Below are 19,895 nucleotides of genomic sequence, written 5' to 3' on the forward strand. Positions count from 1 at the left end.
TGACACCCAGACACAATCTGAAACAGGTAGCATCCCGCCTGGTTTTGATTTTCGCTAACAAGTGTGAATTGGGTTAATTAAGACAGTACCAGGCTGGCAGAACTGATGGTTTGAGGAAACCAACCGCATGGAGGATTCCAAAGGCCTGAGACTGCAGACCTGAGGGAAAACAGCGACCTCTAGTGTCAGAGTCCTGTAATGACAAGAATCAGCAAGGCTGGCTAGCATCGCAGACTGGTTCACAGACCACACAATCAGAGCGGCTCTTGCCTGGCAGGGCTGGCCTAGGCCCCACGCTCCTGGCCCTAAGCATGTCCTTCACCATTGCCTTAATACGCAGGGTTGCTGGATTCAAACTGCCCCTACAAGAAGAATTTTTACAGGATGAACCTAGAGCCTGTTATACAGAATGAAGTAAGTCAGAAAGATAAAAACAAAGTATTGTATATTAATGCATATATATAGGCCTTCCCCGATGGTTCAGTAGTAAGAGAATCTGCCTGCAATGAAGGAGACGCAGGGGGTGTGAGTTCGATCCCAGGGTCAGGAGGATCCTCTGGAGGAGGAAATGGCAACCCACTCCAGTATTCTTGCCTGGAGAATCCCATGGACAGAGGAGCCTGGCAGGCTACAGTCCATGGGGTCGCAGAGTCAGACATGACGTGACTGAACATGCACGCGTACAATGCATATATGTGGAACCTAGAGATCTGATACTGATGAATCTAATCGCAGGACAGAAATGGAGACTCAGACATAGAGAACAGACTTGTGGGCACAGCTGGGAAAGGACAGGGTACAAACTGAGAGGACAGCGTTGACAGGCACACACGAGCACACGGGAAATAGACAGCTAGCGGGAAGCTGCCGTGTAACACGGGGAGGCCAGCTCGGTGCTCTGTGACGACCTAGAGGGGTGGGATGGGCGGGTAGGAGGGAGGCTCGAAAGGGAGGGAATGTATTTATACTGATGGCTGATTCACTTTGTTGTACGGCAGAGACCAACACGACGTTGGAAAGCAATTATCCTCCGATTAAAAATAAATTTAAAAGAATAACTTTTTACAGAGAAAGAGGACAAACTTGGACAGAGCTGCTGCTGCTAAGTCGCTTCAGTCGTGTCCGACTCTGTGCGACCCCATGGACGAAAGCCCACTAGGCTCCTCCGCCCCTGGGATTCTCCAGGCAAAACACTGGAGTGGGTTGCCATTTCCTTCTCCAATACCTGAAAGTGAAAAGTGAAAGTGAAGTCGCTCAGTCATGCCCGACTCTTAGCGACCTCATGGACTGCAGCCCACCAGGCTCCTCTGTCCATGGGACAGAGCTACATACCGTCAAATATCACCCATTTGGAAGGCAGGACAGCTGGGACCCAGTTGGACACTGCGGGCGTCACGTCAGGCCTGGGGAGTAACTGGGTAGCAAGCTAGCCCACTGTCTGCTCACACGCAGAGTCCCCGCTGTGTCTCTCCTGCGCAACTCTCCACGCACTCCACCTGCCCAGGGCCCCGCTCCAAGCTAAACACACCTGTCCTCAGGCTCCTTCCTGCATGACCCGAATCAGTGACGAGCAGTTGATATGCATCCAAATCTGAAGGGACACGCTTGTGCTGAGAGGACTTCACTCTCTTGGGTCCTCTCCGCCAACCTCCCCATCAACTCAAAACTCACTCATTCTACACTACCTGGCACGCTCACCTCCTCTCCTTGAAAGCTCTCAGAAGTGACCCTGACGGTCATCTCTAACTGGTAAAAAGTCTATGAGGACAGAGATGTTTGCCTGCTTGGTTCATCCCTGGGGTCTAAACACTGCTTGACACCTAGTAGGTGCCCAATAAATATCTGTTCAAAGAAGGAGGGTGTGGATGAAGTGTGTTGACTTGAGCCAGGATGACTCTCCCTGCGTCCTCCATTCAGGCCCAGCTCTGCCCCTGAAGCAGCCCAGGAGAAGCCCTGTCTCTGGACCTGATGCTCCTTTAGGTGCCTGGAGGATACAGATGACCTTGGGAGTCACATCGCAGGCTCTGTGATGAAATGCAGCCAGGAGGCAGGATCAGGAGTGAGACCAGGGGAGAAACGTTGGGAGTGTAAGGGGCAGTCAAGGGCAGGAAAAGAACTTTTTATCACTTGTTCCAAGAAGCAGCTGCCAACAGCACCCACTAGCCAAAAAGCTACCCCTGAGCCTTTCCTGCGAGCTTCCTTCCCAAAGCCTGGCTCTGGCCTCAGGGCTCCCCACTTATTCTCGGTCACAGCACAGCTCTGGGGTTCAGTCAGGAAGACCCTGCCTTGTCAATTTATTTTTTAAAAAGATACACATGCTTGCCAGAAACACAATAGCACCAGCTCCTATGCTAGTACTCAAGGGTTAAATGTGAATAAAAACCAAATGTCTGAATGCAGCCATTCCCCTGCCACCCACTTCTGGTCAGGAGCAGAGTTTGGGCGAGGAGCTGGAACTCCCCAGTAGAGTTGATGCAGATGAGATGGGCGAGGTTGCCTCACAAGGTATCCAGTCCTGTTGCTCCTCTCTGGGACTTCCTGTGGCTATCATTTCACAGTTCTATGTAAGTTAAGTCATTATATTACATACCTGGAATGGATACAGGGCTATGTCAACAACATCTCAATAAAACGGAAAAAAATGACTGCTTACAGTAGGAAAGATGCTCGCTTAAGGACAGGAAACCAGAAGATCAAAGAAATTCCATTACTACCATGCTATTGAGAGTCCCTTGGACTGCAAGAAGATCCAACCAGTCCATCCTAAAGGAAATCAACCCTGAATAGTCATTGGAAGGACTGGTGTTGAAGCTGAAACTCCAGTACTTTGGGCACCTGATGCAAAGAGCTGACTCACTGGAAAAGACCTTGATGCTGAGAAAGATTGAGGGCAAGAGGAGAAGGGGACGACAGAGGATGAGATGGTTGGATGGCATCACCGATCCAATGGACATGAGTTTGAGCAGACTCTGGGAGAGAGTGAAGGACAGGGAAGCCTAGCATGCTGCAGTCCATGGGGTCACAGAGAATCAGACACAACTGAGCACCTGAACAACAACCACGCTGTTTGCAATTCCTGCTGGTTTTCTCTTTCTCTCTCCCTCTCCACTTCTTTGGGCTCATGACTTATTTCCCTGCTGGGCATCCCCCATCCACAGAGGACAAGAGGTCTGCTAGCCTCCAAGATGGTGTGAGACTCAAGGCTTTCCCCCCGCAGCCAGACAAAGCTCCTCAAACTCGCCCTTTCATCCTCTTTCTCTGCAGTAGCAAAGCTTTCTCTTTGATGTGGCTTTGAAAGGTAATCAACCACGCCCGGGAGCGGAGCAAAGGGAGGGAGGCAGGGCCCCAGCCCCCGACCCCACTGGTCTAGGAGGACGCATGTGTGACCCTGGGCAGTGCCAACTCTCATGACAACATAACTCAAGAGGTGCTAGTTTAACTTGGTTAACCCTCACGATGGCCCATTTCTGTTTTAATTGTTGACTCTCCTTCCATCTTTCTCTGATTCTCTCATGCAGGTATTTTTCTATCTTGGCTGTTGATATGCAGTTAAGTCCAAAAAAAAAAAGAGAGAGAGAGAGAGAGAGAACTAGCAAGTAAAGACAGTACTGACAGACTGCATGGAAGGAGCTGTGGGTCGAACCGTGTCCCCTCCAAATTGATACTTCCAAGGAATACCCCCCAGGACCTTGTTTGGAAGTAGAGTCCTTGCAGGTGTGGATTAGTTAAAATGAGGTCATACTGGAGCAGGATGGGCCCCTAACCCAATGATTAGTGTCCTCATGACAAAGGGAGGCTGGGACAGAGACACGCACGTGGGGAGAAGGTGGTGTGGGCATGAGGACAGGGATCGAACAACACATCTCCAGCCGAGGAGCAGCAAAGATGGCCAGCAAGTCTCCAGGAACCAGGGAGGGGCCTCGAACAGGCTCTCCCTCGCGTTCTCAGAAGGAACCAGCCTTGCCCACAACCTGGTCTCAGACTTCTGACCTTCAGAACAATGAGATGATGAACTTGCGTTGTTTCAGCCACCTGGTGGTGCTTCATCGTCGCAGCCCTAGCCCTCATGGACTCATACAGAAGGGCCCTGGGCTGAACTGTGACCTCCTGAGCCAGTGCTGGGGCTCCTGTGAGGCTGATCCAAAATCATAGAAGCCTTTTGCACATTAGCAGGACCAGGTTCCAGGGGACACCTGCTGGGGGAGATTATCAGACTGGAAGCCTGATAATCTGATCATGCTCAACACACTTCCACCTGTACCCCATCTGCAGTCCACACCTACAACTCCCACCTACTGGACAAGCAAAGGCAGATTCAGGGCATTGGTGCCAGGACTTCTGCCATCTCTTGTGCCCATGGCTGATGCTTCTAATTCATCAAGATGTGGTTCTGCTGAAAACAGAGCCTCAGAGTCTTTCTCAATCCAGGGATCCTAGAAGCCACCTAGAAGAATCTATTAGAATTGGCACGATAGTTGAAACCAATTTAGGATTGTCATTCGAAGCAGTGACTCTGTGAGGTCAAGACCAGTATCCTTGGCCCCTCCAAACATCTTGTATCACTTGGCACAGCACCTCATAAACTACAGGCGCCTAGGCCATACTTGAATGGATATGTTCTTGCATTGGGGCTCATATGGGATGAGAGTGACGGCAAGAGCAATTCTCATACACTTTGTAAATTACATTTTTAAAGGCTTTTCTGAATGACCTTTCATGATGGTTTAGGGACAGCACTGACTTTCGCCATCAACATTTATTTATTCAACGACTATTAACTGAGCGGTGCTACGTGCCCAGCCTGGGCCAAGTTTGGATTCAAGGGTGGGAAGAGGATGTCAAACAATGCAGATCCCAAGAAACTACAGAAAAGCACCATGAATAATTGAAACGGACGCCCTGAAATTCACAAGAATGAATATGAATTCCCAACGTTGTCAATCTGACACGCTGCGCACTGAGATGCTCTTAGTGGATGCTCTCCACTTCCAGCCCCCCTGCCGCTCGCGCTGCTGCCTCCCCCGGTGATGGCACCGACAGGACCACAAATAGCTCCTAAACCCTAAACACAGGAGTGGGTTCAGAGTCCACGGTCAACCTACTGTTTGAACACATTCCTGATCCCAAGTAATTAATCACAGAGCAAAGCACGGGCCTGGGGCTAAGAGATCTCATGGAAGTGCGTCTTCATGTTCATGGGTGATCACTTAGGGAGAACGTTTGTTTGGGGGAAACAGTGACTTTGGAACTTCAGGAGCAACTTCTGTTCCTCCGTGGCATTAGGGAGACACCGCCCACTGAGGAAAGGAGGGGGCGCCCACGTGAGGACTGACCTACCTGTCTCACTTCATCACAGAACAGGACGAAGACTAGCGCGTAGAGGACCAGCTCCGGGGCGTGGGGCACAGAGTGGAAATCCATGAGCAGCACGTAGGCGAAGAGCAGGAGGAAGGCGATGTAGAAGACCACGTTCCAGGAGAAGACCACGAACGGGGAGGTGAAGAAGGCCACGTAGTACCACAGGAGCTTCCTGTGCTTGTCCAGGGGCTTCTTCCTGGACCGGGAGGGGAAAGCCCTGTCACCATCCCAGCCAGCGTCGCTGTGCAGGCCTCACCTCTCCTTCTGAACACAGATGAACACAGACCCACAGCCAGGCCGGGGCCAGGCAGCCAGAATTCAGCCTTGGCATTTCTTGGTTAACTGATCCAAATTCTGCCTTGGCTATAAGAACATGACCCCACTTCTACCTGTTTCAAACCCAGGGAAAACCCACGGAGATCCCAGACCTAATGCGTGCAGGCACTAGAGTGGACATCATAAATTCCAGGCCTTACAATGCTTTCTTTACACAAGAGCACACACACAGAGATGTGTGCACAGACACAGACACTTGTACAGACACAGATGCTTGCACACGCACAGAAGAATGTACACACACATATGTACACACAGACGCTCGTGCACCCACAGGCGCATGTACATACATAGATGCTTACAAACACACAAGTACATCTACACACACACACATTTGTACAGACATGCTTGTAACACACAAGTACATCTATACCCAGATGTATGTACACACAGAGAAAGGTCTGTACACACACAGATGCTTGTACACACACAAGTACATCTACACAAGCAGATATATGTTTACACACAGACGCTTATACACCCACAGGCGCGTGTGCACACACACGCCTGCTTGTACACAGGCAAGTACGCCTACACACATAGATGCATACACACACACAGAGATGCTTGCACACACACGGATGCATGTACCCACACACGTGCTCACACGCTCACAGATGCATGCACACACACACGTGCTCACACGTTCACAGATGCACGCACACACACTATTGGGTGCCTTGGTTTCATACCTAAACGATACCAAGCCACAGCCAACCAAGGGTATAATAAACAGACACAGGATAATCTTCCAGTTCTTGGTGTCTCGGGAAATCTCTCCATACCACTGCTTGGAAAGAAAATTCTAGAGGAAACAGACAAAGGAACAGGTCCTTATCAGTGCAATGACTTGCCGGATGGTGTGCGACCTTTCTTCCCAGCCCTCAAACCCCCCCTCACTCTCTGAATTGAGATCCTTATTCTTTTATATTGGTTACCTGGATTCTAAGGGGCTATGATTAAACCACTAAAACTTCTGCTTGATTTTCAGTTCTGTCCTATGTTGAGTTCTGTGGACTTTAAAACAGAGGTTGTATGAGTCCAAATTCACTAAACCTATGAACCCTAACAAACTGTAATTCTTATTGTGCAAGGCTTCATCAGTAAAACAGGATGATGCTGACCTGCACGCATGCTGTGAAGATAAAGCGTGATTGCACGTACAAGCAGTGTGTAGATGAGTGTCCGTCTGTCCTCTTCCCTACCTTCCTCCCTTTCCTCCAGCTGGGATGGTGGGTGAAATATCTCCCCTCCCAAAGCTGAGACACAAGACACAAATTGCTGTGAGTGTAAGTCAAGGCAGAAAGCATCTACAGTGGCTGAACCCGCTCCATACTATCTCTGCTCCCATGACTACTGACAATGGCGGTAACAGTAACTGCTACCATAAAGGGCTGGCTCCCCTCGCATACTGCCTCATTGAATCTTCACAGCAACCCTTTCTTTACCCCCTACTCTGCCCATTTTACAGATAAGGAAACTAAGGCTCGGGGAGCTTGTGTAACCTGGCCCATCCCTGCACCGAGCTAGAGGTAACACTGGATCCAGAGACCCAGCTGATGGGAAAGGCTCGTGTCTAGGCGTGCTGTTTGGTGACGGCGTGCTGCTTACCTGGACCCCGGGCTGGGCAATGAAATGCTGGTCGGTTGCCTCCACCGCCAGCTCCAAACAGCTGCTTCCACCCCAGGCTTCACAGGAATAGACCAGGAGTTGTTCCGCCAAGTCCTCGTCGCTGCTGTAACACTCTGTGAACAGCTCTAAGCGACAGCATCCCCAGAGAGAGGGAAGAGGGAGGCAGGGCTGGCCAATACATAGAACTTTCTCACCCTGCCCCCTCTCCCCCAGCCAAGCCCCGACTTCCACAAAATCCTGGCTGTGACTATCCTGGCTTATAAAAGACAGAGAGAAGGCCAACACATGAGAATTCTCTACAGGGCGAGGGGTCTTCTTTGGGCACCGCATGCCCATTACAGCACCTCCTGGCGGCAGGTGGCAGAAATGCCCGTTGAGCTGCAGTGAACACCAGGAGCTCCCGCTTTGATGGGGCTCAGCCACTGCGGGGAGGATGCAGACCCTCGGCTATCTCATTTACCTCTTGTGCCCTCCTGGTGAGGGTCTTTGCAGTTAAGGCACAGTGCCAAAAGAAAAAGCCAAAATGAGGTAATAAAAAAACACTGACCAATTGCACTGAGGATGTGCTCATATTCTGACATGTAAAAGTTCATATTTTGTGCTCTTATGACAAAGAGATTGGTGTGTTGATCCTCAGAGGAACTATTTTAAAAGTCAAAATGTTAGGAGTCATTGACTAGCTAAGTCAATCCGAAATCAACATGATATCTTCAAGTTTTAAATATATTAGAAGAAAAAAATCAGACACCTTTTTTTTCCAACGCAGAGAAGCTCAACTCATTACATAAGACAACAGATAAACACCCCTGCAGCTGGCAATGTGCCATAGTGCAAACTTAAAACTCCCAAGTGGGGGAAAAGAAAAAAAAAAATTGAATTGGCCTAACGTTCTGTGCTGCTGGGAGGCAACTTGGTCCTGGATTTCTCACACCTCGCACGGCCCGGACCTTCTGAGCAGGGGCACTGATAAGCTTTGTTCAAGGGCAAGTGACGCAAACAGAGGACAGATGTTCCGGGAACATCAAACTCAGCAAGGCCTCTGCCCTCTTCTGTTCCAGGTGATGAGAAACCACCCCCTGGAGGGGAGCTGGGCAGCTCGCCTGTCATCTTGTATTATAGAGGCCCTGAGTCTCCTGATTTTGGGGAGCTGTGGGGCTGTCAACACCAGCTCTTGCTCACATCACCCCGTGGGGAATCGAGGCACGAGGAACAACCCTGGATGCTGTTCTGAATGCTGCCTTTCCCATAGTAATAAACTATCTGTGTCCCCAACTAGGGCTCTGGGGTCCTCCCTAGGTATGGGTATGAGAGACTGGCAGGCTAACCCGTTAGCTCACACATCAGGTGAAACCTCAAACCTGTCACAGTTTCTGAAAAGCAACTCTCCAAGGCTCCCCTACGGTGCTGAGTTGCTTAGACTTGACCTGGACATGGCTCTGGGAGGCTGTGGAGTGAGGAAGCCCGCATTTTCCCCGCCTTCAGTCTTAGGAAAGTCAGCAAATGCCCCCTAGCGTGCCTGTGCCAGCCCCGGGTCCCGTTCCAGGAGGCTCACCCACTGCTCGGCTCTCGTACTCGTTTGCCAGCTCCTCCGACTCCCCTGCAGCGTTGATGTCATTCTTCACCTTAGCCAGAGTCTTCAGAAGTTTGCTGGCCCCCAGGGCGGCCAGAGTGCAGCCCCTGGTCTTTCAGAGAAGTGAGCGTGCTGCCGTTAATTCTAAATCCCTTGTGGTCAAGCCAACGTCAAAGTCAGTCAAGGAAAAAAATTGTGGCAAAAGCAGGAAATGGATTCCCAGCAAGATGTGCAGTGCGCACCAAGAGTCCTGAACCTGAGTATACTCACAGTCGTGAGCACGGAATTAGACAAAAAGACAGCATCAAGATCAATGCAGGACAAGCTGACAGTTAGATGGGGCAGTGGGAGGTCTGAAGACCCACCCCCATGCTGTAAGAGCTCAGGTGGGAAAGGAGCCAAGGGCACGAAGATCTGACAGCGTAGTTAGTGAGACTGTGTGTGAATTAATATTTAGTACCTAATTGTAGGCTCTAAAAGTAGAGAAGGTAACTGCTTTTCAACTGCTCATAAATCACTTAGGAAAATCATTATGTAAGGAATCACAGAGAGAAATATCAATCATTTCCCAGAGCAGATTTTGTACAGGCCCTACCTTCCTGTCTATAATGTGATAAAGCCAGAAATTAATTTTTAAACTAAACTCAAAAACCTCATCCACTTGGAAAACAGTCGCACATCCACACACACCTAAGAAGTAAGCGCTTCCTGGATTGCCCACAAAGCCCAGGACTTTCCAGAGACCTCCCCTCCCAAACACACCTCTGTTCACATTAAACACAAGCCACAGCCATTTTCGTTACATCAAATATTTCATTCCATTAGTGATGCTTTAAGGTTAGGCTCCCCAGGGCGTGCAGTGGTAAAGAATCCATCTGCCAGTCCAGGAGATGCAAGAGGCAGAGCTTCAAACCCTGGATCAGGAAGGCCCCCTGGAGAAGGAGATGGCAAAAATTTCAAGGACAGAGGAGCCTGGTGGCCTACACTCTCTGGGGCAGCAAAGAGTCAGACACGACTGAGCGTGGACATGCATGCACACACACGTGTGAGTTCTGAGAGGGTCAGAGCAACCACAGCACAGCGCACATCTGCCAAGGACTTGGGCATTTACCTGCTCCCAAATGACTTTGGAGAGCTCCTTCTTGTTCTGAAGAATGGCCCAGATGAAGAGCGCTTGCAGGGGATGCCGAGTGATAGGAGACACATCCTGGGAGGGTTAGAGCAGGGAGTCAGCACTTAACGGCTGGAACATCACTTTAGCAGACACACTAGGATGAGAATGAAAATGGGGTCGGGATGCCCTAGGGAGCACCCCGTGTTTGGAGGGCTCTGTGACTTGGTGCCTGAATCCATTTTCACAGAATAGGGATGAGCGTTTCATCTCCTCAATGCACCAGGTGGTATAATCTGACACAGAACCTTTGATCTGCCATAAAAGGCAATGTACAAGTAGATGGAAAAGTATAAAGGGTGAAAAAAACGTGCTGACAGCAGTTTAAAAGCTGAATGACTCTAGAAGCCGGAAGAGAAAGCAATTCCTTTAATTCACCATATAAATCTCCTTCTCATCTAGAAAAACGCTCAGTCTAAATTCCGACTTTCCGATAGTTAAAGTTCAATCACAGTGTAAAACTATATTCATTTCTCTGGAGTGTTATTCAAAGTTTCAATTCCTAATGTTTCAGCTAGAATCCCAGCTTCATTTAGCCACCCATATCTTCCAAGGGACTCTTTTTCAGACAGAAAAACAACTCTATGTATAGATTCGTCTTAATCTTTCCTACAAGTTTTACCAAGATACAAAATGTTTCTGGCACAGTTATGGACACTGTGGAGAGTTTCACTATAAATAGAATCAAACAGCTTTTTAAACACTTCCAACTTCTTCAAACACCTAGCTCATTCAGATTTTTGCAACATACACATATATTAAAATTCTAGAACTATAAAAGATAATGACCTAGCTTGAGTTTTCCCAGAAGTAAAAGGATCTGAGACAAGGATTTTGAGAAGCGATTCCAGGAAAACCACTCGGAGATTGAGGAAATGAGATTAGAAAAGAAAGGACCGACAGGTTATCACGGTAAATAACCAGAAGCTAATCCCACTAGGTGGGGCTTCCCTGGTGGCTCAGTGGGAATCTGCCCGCCAGTGCAGGAGATGTGGGTTCAGTCCCTGGGTCAGGAGGAGCCCCTGGAGAAGGAAATGGCAACCCACTCCAGTATTCTTGCCTGGAGAATCCCATGGACAGAGGACACTGGTGGGCTATAGTCCATGGGGCTGCAAAGAGTCAGACACGACTTAGCAACTAAACAACAACAGTCCCACTAGGCAACTAACTCTAGGGGCCAGCGAAGGACACAGGCCTCAGAAGTATCCCCTCTGAGCAGGAAGGTTGCTGGGGTATTTATACACCAATTTGACCCTCAGTGGGCTCTGACCAGAGCAAGCCTTCAGCAAAGAGTCACAGGTGCAGGAAACTGGCCCTGCCTGTCCTTTAAGTAGAAAATCTTGAAAAAATATAAGTTATATACATCCATAACATCCTCTCAAATGGAAACCAGGGTTGTCCTTTTGGAAAGATTCACTTCCCTTCTCATTCACAAAGGAAAAGTTGGCAGTTCTCCAGTCCTTTGCATGGATAGCACAGAACTATTTTAGGCAGATCGCATCCAAAAGGCTAAGGCATGAACAGGTTGCCATTTGTTTGCCCCTCTTCTCTGTTAGATGCCTTCAGAAAGTGTATCACACCAACCTTTGCAATTAATAAACACCGCAATAACTAGTTGTTAATATAGCACAAGAATAAGGCAAGAAAATACACCACTTGTTATCTCAATAGGATTTGCTGGCTTAAATAAATGAAGTAGGGCAAAAAATTTAACAAACCCAATATGTTGACTACACGATGGTGATGAGGTAGGGAGTAGGAATCTAGAGAGGTAGAGAGATTTTTCTGAAGGAAGACTCAAGAGATCAGAGGATTCAGGCAGACAACCATCCCAATACATACATGGAGCTCTAGGTCTATTTCATCTCTGCTATTCCTGTCTTCCTTCCGGAAGCCTCTTCGGAAGTTAGCAACCAGTTTCCAGACAAAGGTAAGGAGGGCATCATTATAGGAATTTTTGGCGATCTGCAGGTTTTGATACACCAGGGAGCTGAAGTGATTGGAGAAGAGCTCGGTGAGGACGTCATTGGTGAGGAACTTCCGCAGGTTCAAGCCATTCTCCAGAAAGAGGCGGACAAACTTGGGTCTGTCCTTTATAAGAGCTGTAAACATGACTTCCTGAAGGTCAGCAGACTGAGGAGAAAGAGCAGAGAGAGAATGCACACCCTAAATCCAACTAAAGAAGCAAGGCATTTTCTTTCTCAGCTTACATCGCACTTTCACCCACAAAGTAACAGGATCACCAGTTTCTCTTTCAGTTCTGCTTTGGAAATAAAATTTATATTTTCAGTTGTAACACAATGTTGGATTTTAGCTCAAGTACTGAGGCAGGAGAAGGAAGCAGTATGGTGGGATCTGAAATCAGCCAGACGTGGGCTTGGATGGGACTTGGCCTTGTGCTATGGTAAAGTGGAGACGATGACACCATGTAGGGATGACATTGATCAAGAATGATCCCAATGTCTTGCACAGAAGCACTGGCTCTGTTAGGGGACAGGGAACTTGCCATCCAGCTCACACCATTTCTCTGAGATCTACAGTAGACACCATTATGAGCCAACCACCAACCAACTCCTCCGTCTGTGCCGTGGGGTCACCCTGCCACCCTTCACACACCATGAGGCCAACGCCTGGCCATGTCAAAAAGCCATGAGTTACTGGAACACCTGACAATGATCCCCAGTTATTATTTCCCTTTATCTCTACTGTCTGGGCTCTGATAAGTCTTATCCCATAAAAGCTTATTGAAAATCTTAATAAAGATAATTAATACATTCTTCAGGCACAAAACAGTGGTCCACAGATCACACCACTGTTTCCCAGTGTCCTCCTTAGTACTGGGTTGGCCAAAAGTTCGTTTGTGTGTTTCAAAACCTGAATGGATATTTTGGCCAACCCGATATTTTTTAGTTTGATTCAGTTGCCAACATTAACAACTAGACTATGTATAACATAGAAAACTGATAGGAATATACTGTATAACACAGGGAACTCAGTGCACCGTGGTGTCCTAAATGGGAAGGAAATCCGGAAGGGAGGGGCCATATGCATGCGCACGGCCGACTGACTTTGCCATGCAGCAGAAGCTAGCACACCACAACACTGGAACACAACTATGTGTGTGTGTCAGTCGCTCAGTCATGTCCCACTCTTTTCAACCCCATGGACTGTAGCCCACCAGGCTCCTCTTCCCATGGGATTCTCCAGGCAAGAATGCTGGAGTGGACTGCCATTCCCTTCTCCAGAGGATCTTCCCGACCCAGGGACTGAACCCTGGTCTCCTGCATTACAGGCAGATTCTTTACCATTTGAGCTACAGGGAAGTCCTACAAAACCACTATAAAGTCCTATAAAGCAACTATACTGCAATAAAAATTAATTAATAAAAAATTAGATGGTTCATAAAAATCCACAAATTCCAGCATTAAAATCCAGATGCTTCAGACAGTAAAGAATCCACCTGCAATGCAGGAGACCTGGGTTCAATCCCTGGGTCAGGAAGATCCCCTGGAACAAGGAAGGGCAACCCGCTCCACTATTCTTGCCTGGAGAATCCCATGGACAGAGGAGCCTGGCAGGCTGCATACAGTCCATGGGGTCGCAAAGAGTCAGACATGATGGAGCGACTAATAGTCATGAGTAAACACCAAAAGATCTGACACTATGGAGAACCATCAGCTGGAGCCAGTGGGGGCAGTTCCAGGAGCCTGGGCTCTGTAGCACCGAACCCACTCACGTCTCCTCACTGCCCATCCAATCCACTCTCTTCACTGGATGTGTCTGAGCCCAGTTCAGAGGAATATCCCTCGCCAAGGGCAGCATTAGCAGTTTCTGTTTCTGTCTGATGTTGGTCTCAGGAGGATCACATGTTGCCTGCAGAGGGAACTGCCAAGGGGCCCTTGAATCCTCACGCTGTGGCTCCCAGTGGGACAGAGGCAGAAAGCAGTGGCTGCCCTGATGATCTGCACTGCTAACCAGCTCCCAAGTTAAGCCCGTGCTACCCCCAGTCCAGGGATCACTCTTTGAGAAACCCTGGCACACAGGGAAAGAGAACAGCTTCAAAGTCAGACACACCTTTGTTTCCACATCTTGGTTTTACCATTACCTTACCTTATGTGCCAGCAAATTTGGAAAACTCAGCAGTGGCCACAGGACTGGAAAAGGTCAGTTTTCATTCCAATCCCAAAGAAAGGCAATGCCAAAGAATCCTCAAACTACCACACAATTGCACTCATCTCACACGCTAGTAAAGTAATGCTCAAAATTCTCCAAGACAGGCTTCAGCAATACGTGAACTGTGAACTCCCTGATGTTCAAGCTGGTTTTAGAAAAGACAGAGGAACCAGAGATCAAATTGCCAACATCCACTGGATCATGGAAAAAGCAAGAGAGTTCCAGAAAAACATCTATTTCTGTTTTATTGACTATGCCAAAGTCTTTGACTGTGTGGATCACAATAAACTGTGGAAAATTCTGAGAGAGATGGGAATACCAGACCACCTGACCTGCCTCTTGAGAAATCTGTATGCAGGTCAGGAAGCAACAGTTAGACCTGGACATGGAACAACAGACTGATTCCAAATAGGAAAAAGAGTACGTCAAGGCTGTATATTGTCACCCTGCTTATTTAACTTCTATGCAGAGTACATCATGAGAAATGCTGGACTGGAAGAATCACAAGCTGGAACCAAGATTGCCAGGAGAAATATCAAAAACCTCAGATATGCAGATGACACCACCCTTATGGCAGAAAGTGAGGAGGAGCTAAAAAGCCTCTTGATGAAAGTGAAAGAGGAGAGTGAAAAAGTTGTCTTTAAGCTCAACATTCAGAAAACGAAGATAATGGCATCTGGTCCCATCACTTCATGGGAAATAAATGGGGAAACAGTAGAAACAGTGTCAGACTTTATTTTGGGGGGCTCCAAAATCACTGCAGATGGTAACTGCAGCCATGAAATTAAAAGACGCTTACTCCTTGGGAGAAAAGTTACGATCAACCTAGATAGCATATTCAAAAGCAGAGACATTACTTTGCCAACTAAGGTCCATCTAGTCAGTTCAGTTCAGTTCAGTCGCTCAGTCATGTCCGACTCTTTGCGACCCCAGGAATTGCAGCATGCCAGGCCTCCCTGTCCATCACCATCTCCCAGAGTTCACTCAGACTCACGTCCGAGTCCGTGATGCCACCCAGCCACCTCATCCTGAGTCGTCCCCTTCTCCTCCTGCCCTCAATCCCTCCCAGCATCAGAGTCTTTTCCAATGAGTCAACTCTTCACATGAGGTGGCCAAAGTACTGGAGTTTCAGCTTTAGCATCATTCCTTCCAAAGAAATCCCAGGGTTGATCTCCTTCAGAATGGACTGGTTGGATCTCCTTGCAGTCCAAGGGACTCTCAAGAGTCTTCTCCAACACCACAGTTCAAACGCATCAATTCTTTGGCACTCAGCCTTCTTCACAGTCCAACTCTCACACCCATACATGACCACAGGAAAAACCATAGCCTTGACTAGGCAGACCTTAGTCAGCAAAGTAATGTCTCTGCTTTTGAATATACTATCTAGGTTGGTCATAACTTTTCTTCCAAGGAGTGAGCGTCTTTTAATTTCATGGCTGCAGTTACCATCTGCAGTGATTTTGGAGCCCCCCAAAATAAAGTCTGACACTGTTTCTACTGTTTATTTCCCATGAAGTGATGGGACCAGATGCCATGATCTTCGTTTTCTGAATGTTGAGCTTTAAGCCAACTTTTTCACTCTCCACTTTCATTTTCATCAAGAGGCTTTTTAGCTCCGCTTCACTTTCTGCCATAAGGGTGGTGTCATCTGCATATCTGAGGTTATTGATATTTCTCCTGGCAATCTTGGTTCCAGCTTGTGTTTCTTCCAGTCCAGCATTTCTCATGATGTACTCTGCATAGAAGTTAAATAAGCAGGGTGACAATATACAGCCTTGACATACTCCTTTTCCTATTTGGCTATGGTTTTTCCAGTAGTCATGTATGGATGTGAGAGTTGGACTGTGAAGAAGGCTGAGCACAGAAGATGATGCTTTTGAACTGTGGTGTTGGAGAAGACTCTTGAGAGTCCCTTGGACTGCAAGGAGATCCAATCAGTCCATTCTGAAGATCAGTCCTGGGATTTCTTTGGAAGGAATGATGCTAAAGCTGAAACTCCAGTACTTTGGCCACCTCATGTGAAGAGTTGACTCATTGGAAAAGACTTTGATGCTGGGAGGGATTTGGGGCAGGAGGAGAAGGGGACGACCGAGGATGAGATGGCTGGATGGCATCATGGACTCAATGGACGTGAATCTGAGTGAACTCCGGGAGTTGGTGATGGACAGGGAGGCCTGGCGTGCTGCGATTCCTGGGGTCGCAAAGAGTCAGACACGACTGAGCGACTGAACTGAACTGAACTACCTTATATGCAACCTTGAATGAGACTGTGTCTCTGAAACTCATTTTTCTCATCTGTAAAATAAGTGTTTGTGGGGATGAAATGAGGTAACACAGGTAAAGATGCCTTTAGAGATTCAAGTTCAGAACAGGCTCCCAAAGTGCCATCAGAATGCCACCCCCACCATAGTACCCATGGAGCCCTGGCTTATTAACCATCAAAATGAGATAATCCCTGGGATGCTGACATGAGGGCCAAGTGAACAAGCACAGTGAAACTGCTTTGTGCTGTATAAGAGATTACACAAATATTACCATTACTGCAAAGATCTGTATTTATTTTTAAACAAAGACTTACACTGGACTTAACAGGTGCCTATGTCTCAAGCTCTTTAGAAACATCTGATTGTATCAATTCAGTGAGGTAGATACTACTATTACCATCTCCATTTTTAAATGAGCAGTGGTATGCTGGTAAACATGTCACAACCAACTCTCTAGAAGAAAATAAACCCAGATTTGTGGCATTTGCCCATTACTATGGTGTAAATGTTCCCACCACGGCCAGCCTTCAGCTATCATGTGGTATCACTGAATGCTCAATTGGGCCTCGACAGAGAGTACCAGGTACGGTGTTTCCAGCACACAGATACAACAGACATAACTTCCAGAGGCTAGGTCATAGCAAATGTAGTAAAATAGTTAGAAAGGGATGAGTCTGATTCAGTATTGCTTTTGTTTTTAATAAAATTTATTTAGTTCTAAGTTTATATCATTTTATTTTTAATGACTATATTTAACAACTGACTCAAAAAGCCCTACAAATTTTAGCAGTCAACTTTGATTTTTGCTAAAAACAGTATGAGCTGACCCCAACTCACCACTGTGCAAGGAAATGGAGGTATGGGAAGGTTAGGTAACTTGCAGAGGTTAAGTCATGCAGAGGGGCTGGCTCCAGAGTCCATTCTCTCAACCATTAGACTCTTCATGCTTAACTATCTTTATCTAAGTTAGTAAAATTAAATGATCAATTCAATATGTGCCCAAATTTATGTTTATTTGTACCAACTAACCTCACTTAAATAGGGCAGTTCACATACATGGGTTCATTTATGAATCAATTAACTAAATCTCCTTGCAATTCTACTTTCCCTCAACTAACTCAAGGCTTGCCATATGAGATAGGACTCATTATACTGCAAAAACCAAACAAAGATAGTGTTTGCTAAAGAAATGAATAATTTAAATGTCCATAAGCCATGACTTTATTTGTATTCTATTATTAAAATTGATCACGTTCATATAAATGAATTCTTTATCTTTGATTATATGACAATGGGCCTAAAAGTGTTTTCTGAGTCTGACTGGGAAGGATACAAAGTTATGAAATATACATGCCTTATACTGTTACACACATATAAAATGAAACTCTCACTGCCCGCCAATGACTGAAGAGCTGAAAACAAAGAAGCCCCTGCTATGTGGATCCAAGTGCGACATTTTATAATTGTTCCTATGAATCAGAATTCCTGAAGTGGATCTCAGTTGAGTTGTATACAAGAGGATACTGCTGGAAAGTGTAGCCTTAGAGCTGTCATCAAATTCAAAGTGAGAGGGACTTCCCTAGTCCAGTCCAGTGGCTAAGATTCTGTGTTCCCAATGCAGGGGGCCTGAGTTCAATCCCTGGTCAGGGACCTAGATCCTGCAACTAAGAGTTCCCATGCTGAAATGAAAGATCCCGCATACTGCAACTAAGACTCAGTGCAACTGAATAAATGTGAAAAAATTAATTCTAAATGAGAAAAGTCAGCTTACTGGGGAAAAAATACAGATTTCCTGGACATACAACTTCCATATTGGAGGCGCAGGTTTGCCTGGGGGAGGCCCGATTTTCTATGATATTCATTGTATGTCTTCAATCAACTTGTTCTATTTGTCTCTTATGCATCTCACGTCTGACAGTTTTCTCATTAGAATTTGGCTAGGAAGGTGGAGTAGGGCACAAAATGAGAACCGCTGTCAAGCATACATTTCCCCCAAGAGGAAACCTTCACCTCTACACCCAGATGGAGAATTGCCTCTCACGTCATAGCTGAAAAGCTGTAAACTTTAGATAACATTGATGGCTTGATGTTACCTAACATTAGTGTATTTAGTTTTATTATCTCTTTACAACCAACCTACGAAGTCAATATTATTATCCCATACTACAGATGAAGAAGTGCTGGAGAAGACTCTTGAGAGTTCCTTGGACAGCAAGGAGATCAAACCAGCCGATCCTAAAGGAAATCAATCCTGAACTTTCATTGGAAAGACTGATACTGAAGATGAAGCTCCAACACTTTGGCCACCTGATGTGAAGAGCCAACTCATTGGAAAAGACCCTGATGCCAGGAAAGATTGAGGGCAGAAGAAGAAGGGGGTGACAGAGGATGAGATGGTTGGATAGCATCACTGACTCAATAGACATGAGTTTGGGCAAACTCCAGGAGATGGTGATGGACAGGGAAGCTTGGCGTGCTGCAGTCCGTGGGGTTAAAAAGAGTCGGACACAACTCAGCGACTGAACAACAGCAAAAACAGATGAAGCAAGTGAGGCCTAGCAATACAGATGCACCAGACAGAACGTCCATTCAAGATTCAGTATCAAAGGCCTTCTTAGAAATGGACTAGACCTGCACTGAAATCACCAAGGAGGGCTTCTTATTTACCTCCCATCGGCGGTCATTGGTGAAAATCTCGTCATTGGCTATGTCCAGCTGGTTCCACTCCAGCAGAAGCTTAAGCTGCCCATTCCAGTTATCCTTATCTTGTTCATTGGTGCTAAAGGCTGTAAGAGAACAGGGAAAAAGTCAACTTACCAAACACCCAGAAACAAGAGCATCAGAACCACTCCATATGGCCAATTATCAGAGCCATTTGTCAAAGGAGATTCCAGACATGTTCTTTTAGGATCAAACACTTAGAGGGACTTCACTGGTGGTCCAGTGGTTCAGACTTTATCTTCCAGTGCAGGGGGTGTGGGTTCAATCCCTGGACAAGAAGCCAAGATTCCCACATGCTTTGCAGCCAAAAAACCAAAACATAAAAAGCAGAAGCAATATTATGACATATTCATTAAAGGTTTTTAAAAAATGGTCCAGACCCAAAAAAAAAAAAAAAATCTTAAAAAAAAAAGGAATCAGATGTTCAGAGCTGTCATTTCACTGACACTTCATTTTCACTGATTCTTATCCACATTCTCTATGTCCCAAAGTATATGATGAGGATCAGTTTAGATGATAATATCTTTCCATTCCATATCCTAACAGCGTAACTATGGTATATTGGTCTATTCCTATAGATTCAGATTCCATAAATATTACATTTCCAGGGCCACATCTGACTTATATTATATCTAAATCTACGAAATAAAGAGCTATATTATAACAATGT

The 19,895-nt window shown here is 46.7% G+C and overlaps 1 protein-coding gene across 2 annotated transcripts in view; it reads right to left on the reverse strand.

Annotated features, from left to right (window-relative positions):
• Nucleotides 1–19,895, reverse strand: part of TRPM8 (transient receptor potential cation channel subfamily M member 8) — an 85,725-nt gene that overhangs the window by 35,701 nt on the left and 30,129 nt on the right. The window contains exons 10-16 of one of the 2 annotated variants that reach the window (XM_015091832.4): nucleotides 19,172–19,290; nucleotides 11,910–12,200; nucleotides 10,008–10,103; nucleotides 8,879–9,008; nucleotides 7,306–7,451; nucleotides 6,387–6,499; nucleotides 5,338–5,554 (exon numbers count right to left, since the gene is read on the reverse strand). In XM_015091832.4, coding sequence (XP_014947318.4) covers nucleotides 5,338–5,554; nucleotides 6,387–6,499; nucleotides 7,306–7,451; nucleotides 8,879–9,008; nucleotides 10,008–10,103; nucleotides 11,910–12,200; nucleotides 19,172–19,290 — 1,112 coding nt within the window. Of the gene's footprint in view, nucleotides 1–5,337; nucleotides 5,555–6,386; nucleotides 6,500–7,305; nucleotides 9,009–10,007; nucleotides 10,104–11,909; nucleotides 12,201–19,171; nucleotides 19,291–19,895 lie in introns of those variants that run through there. The other variant, XM_060414973.1, reaches the window with a different exon arrangement.

Source organism: Ovis aries, chromosome 1 (genome assembly GCF_016772045.2).
Source record: "Ovis aries strain OAR_USU_Benz2616 breed Rambouillet chromosome 1, ARS-UI_Ramb_v3.0, whole genome shotgun sequence".
In the NCBI taxonomy this organism is placed as follows: Eukaryota; Metazoa; Chordata; class Mammalia; order Artiodactyla; family Bovidae; genus Ovis; species Ovis aries.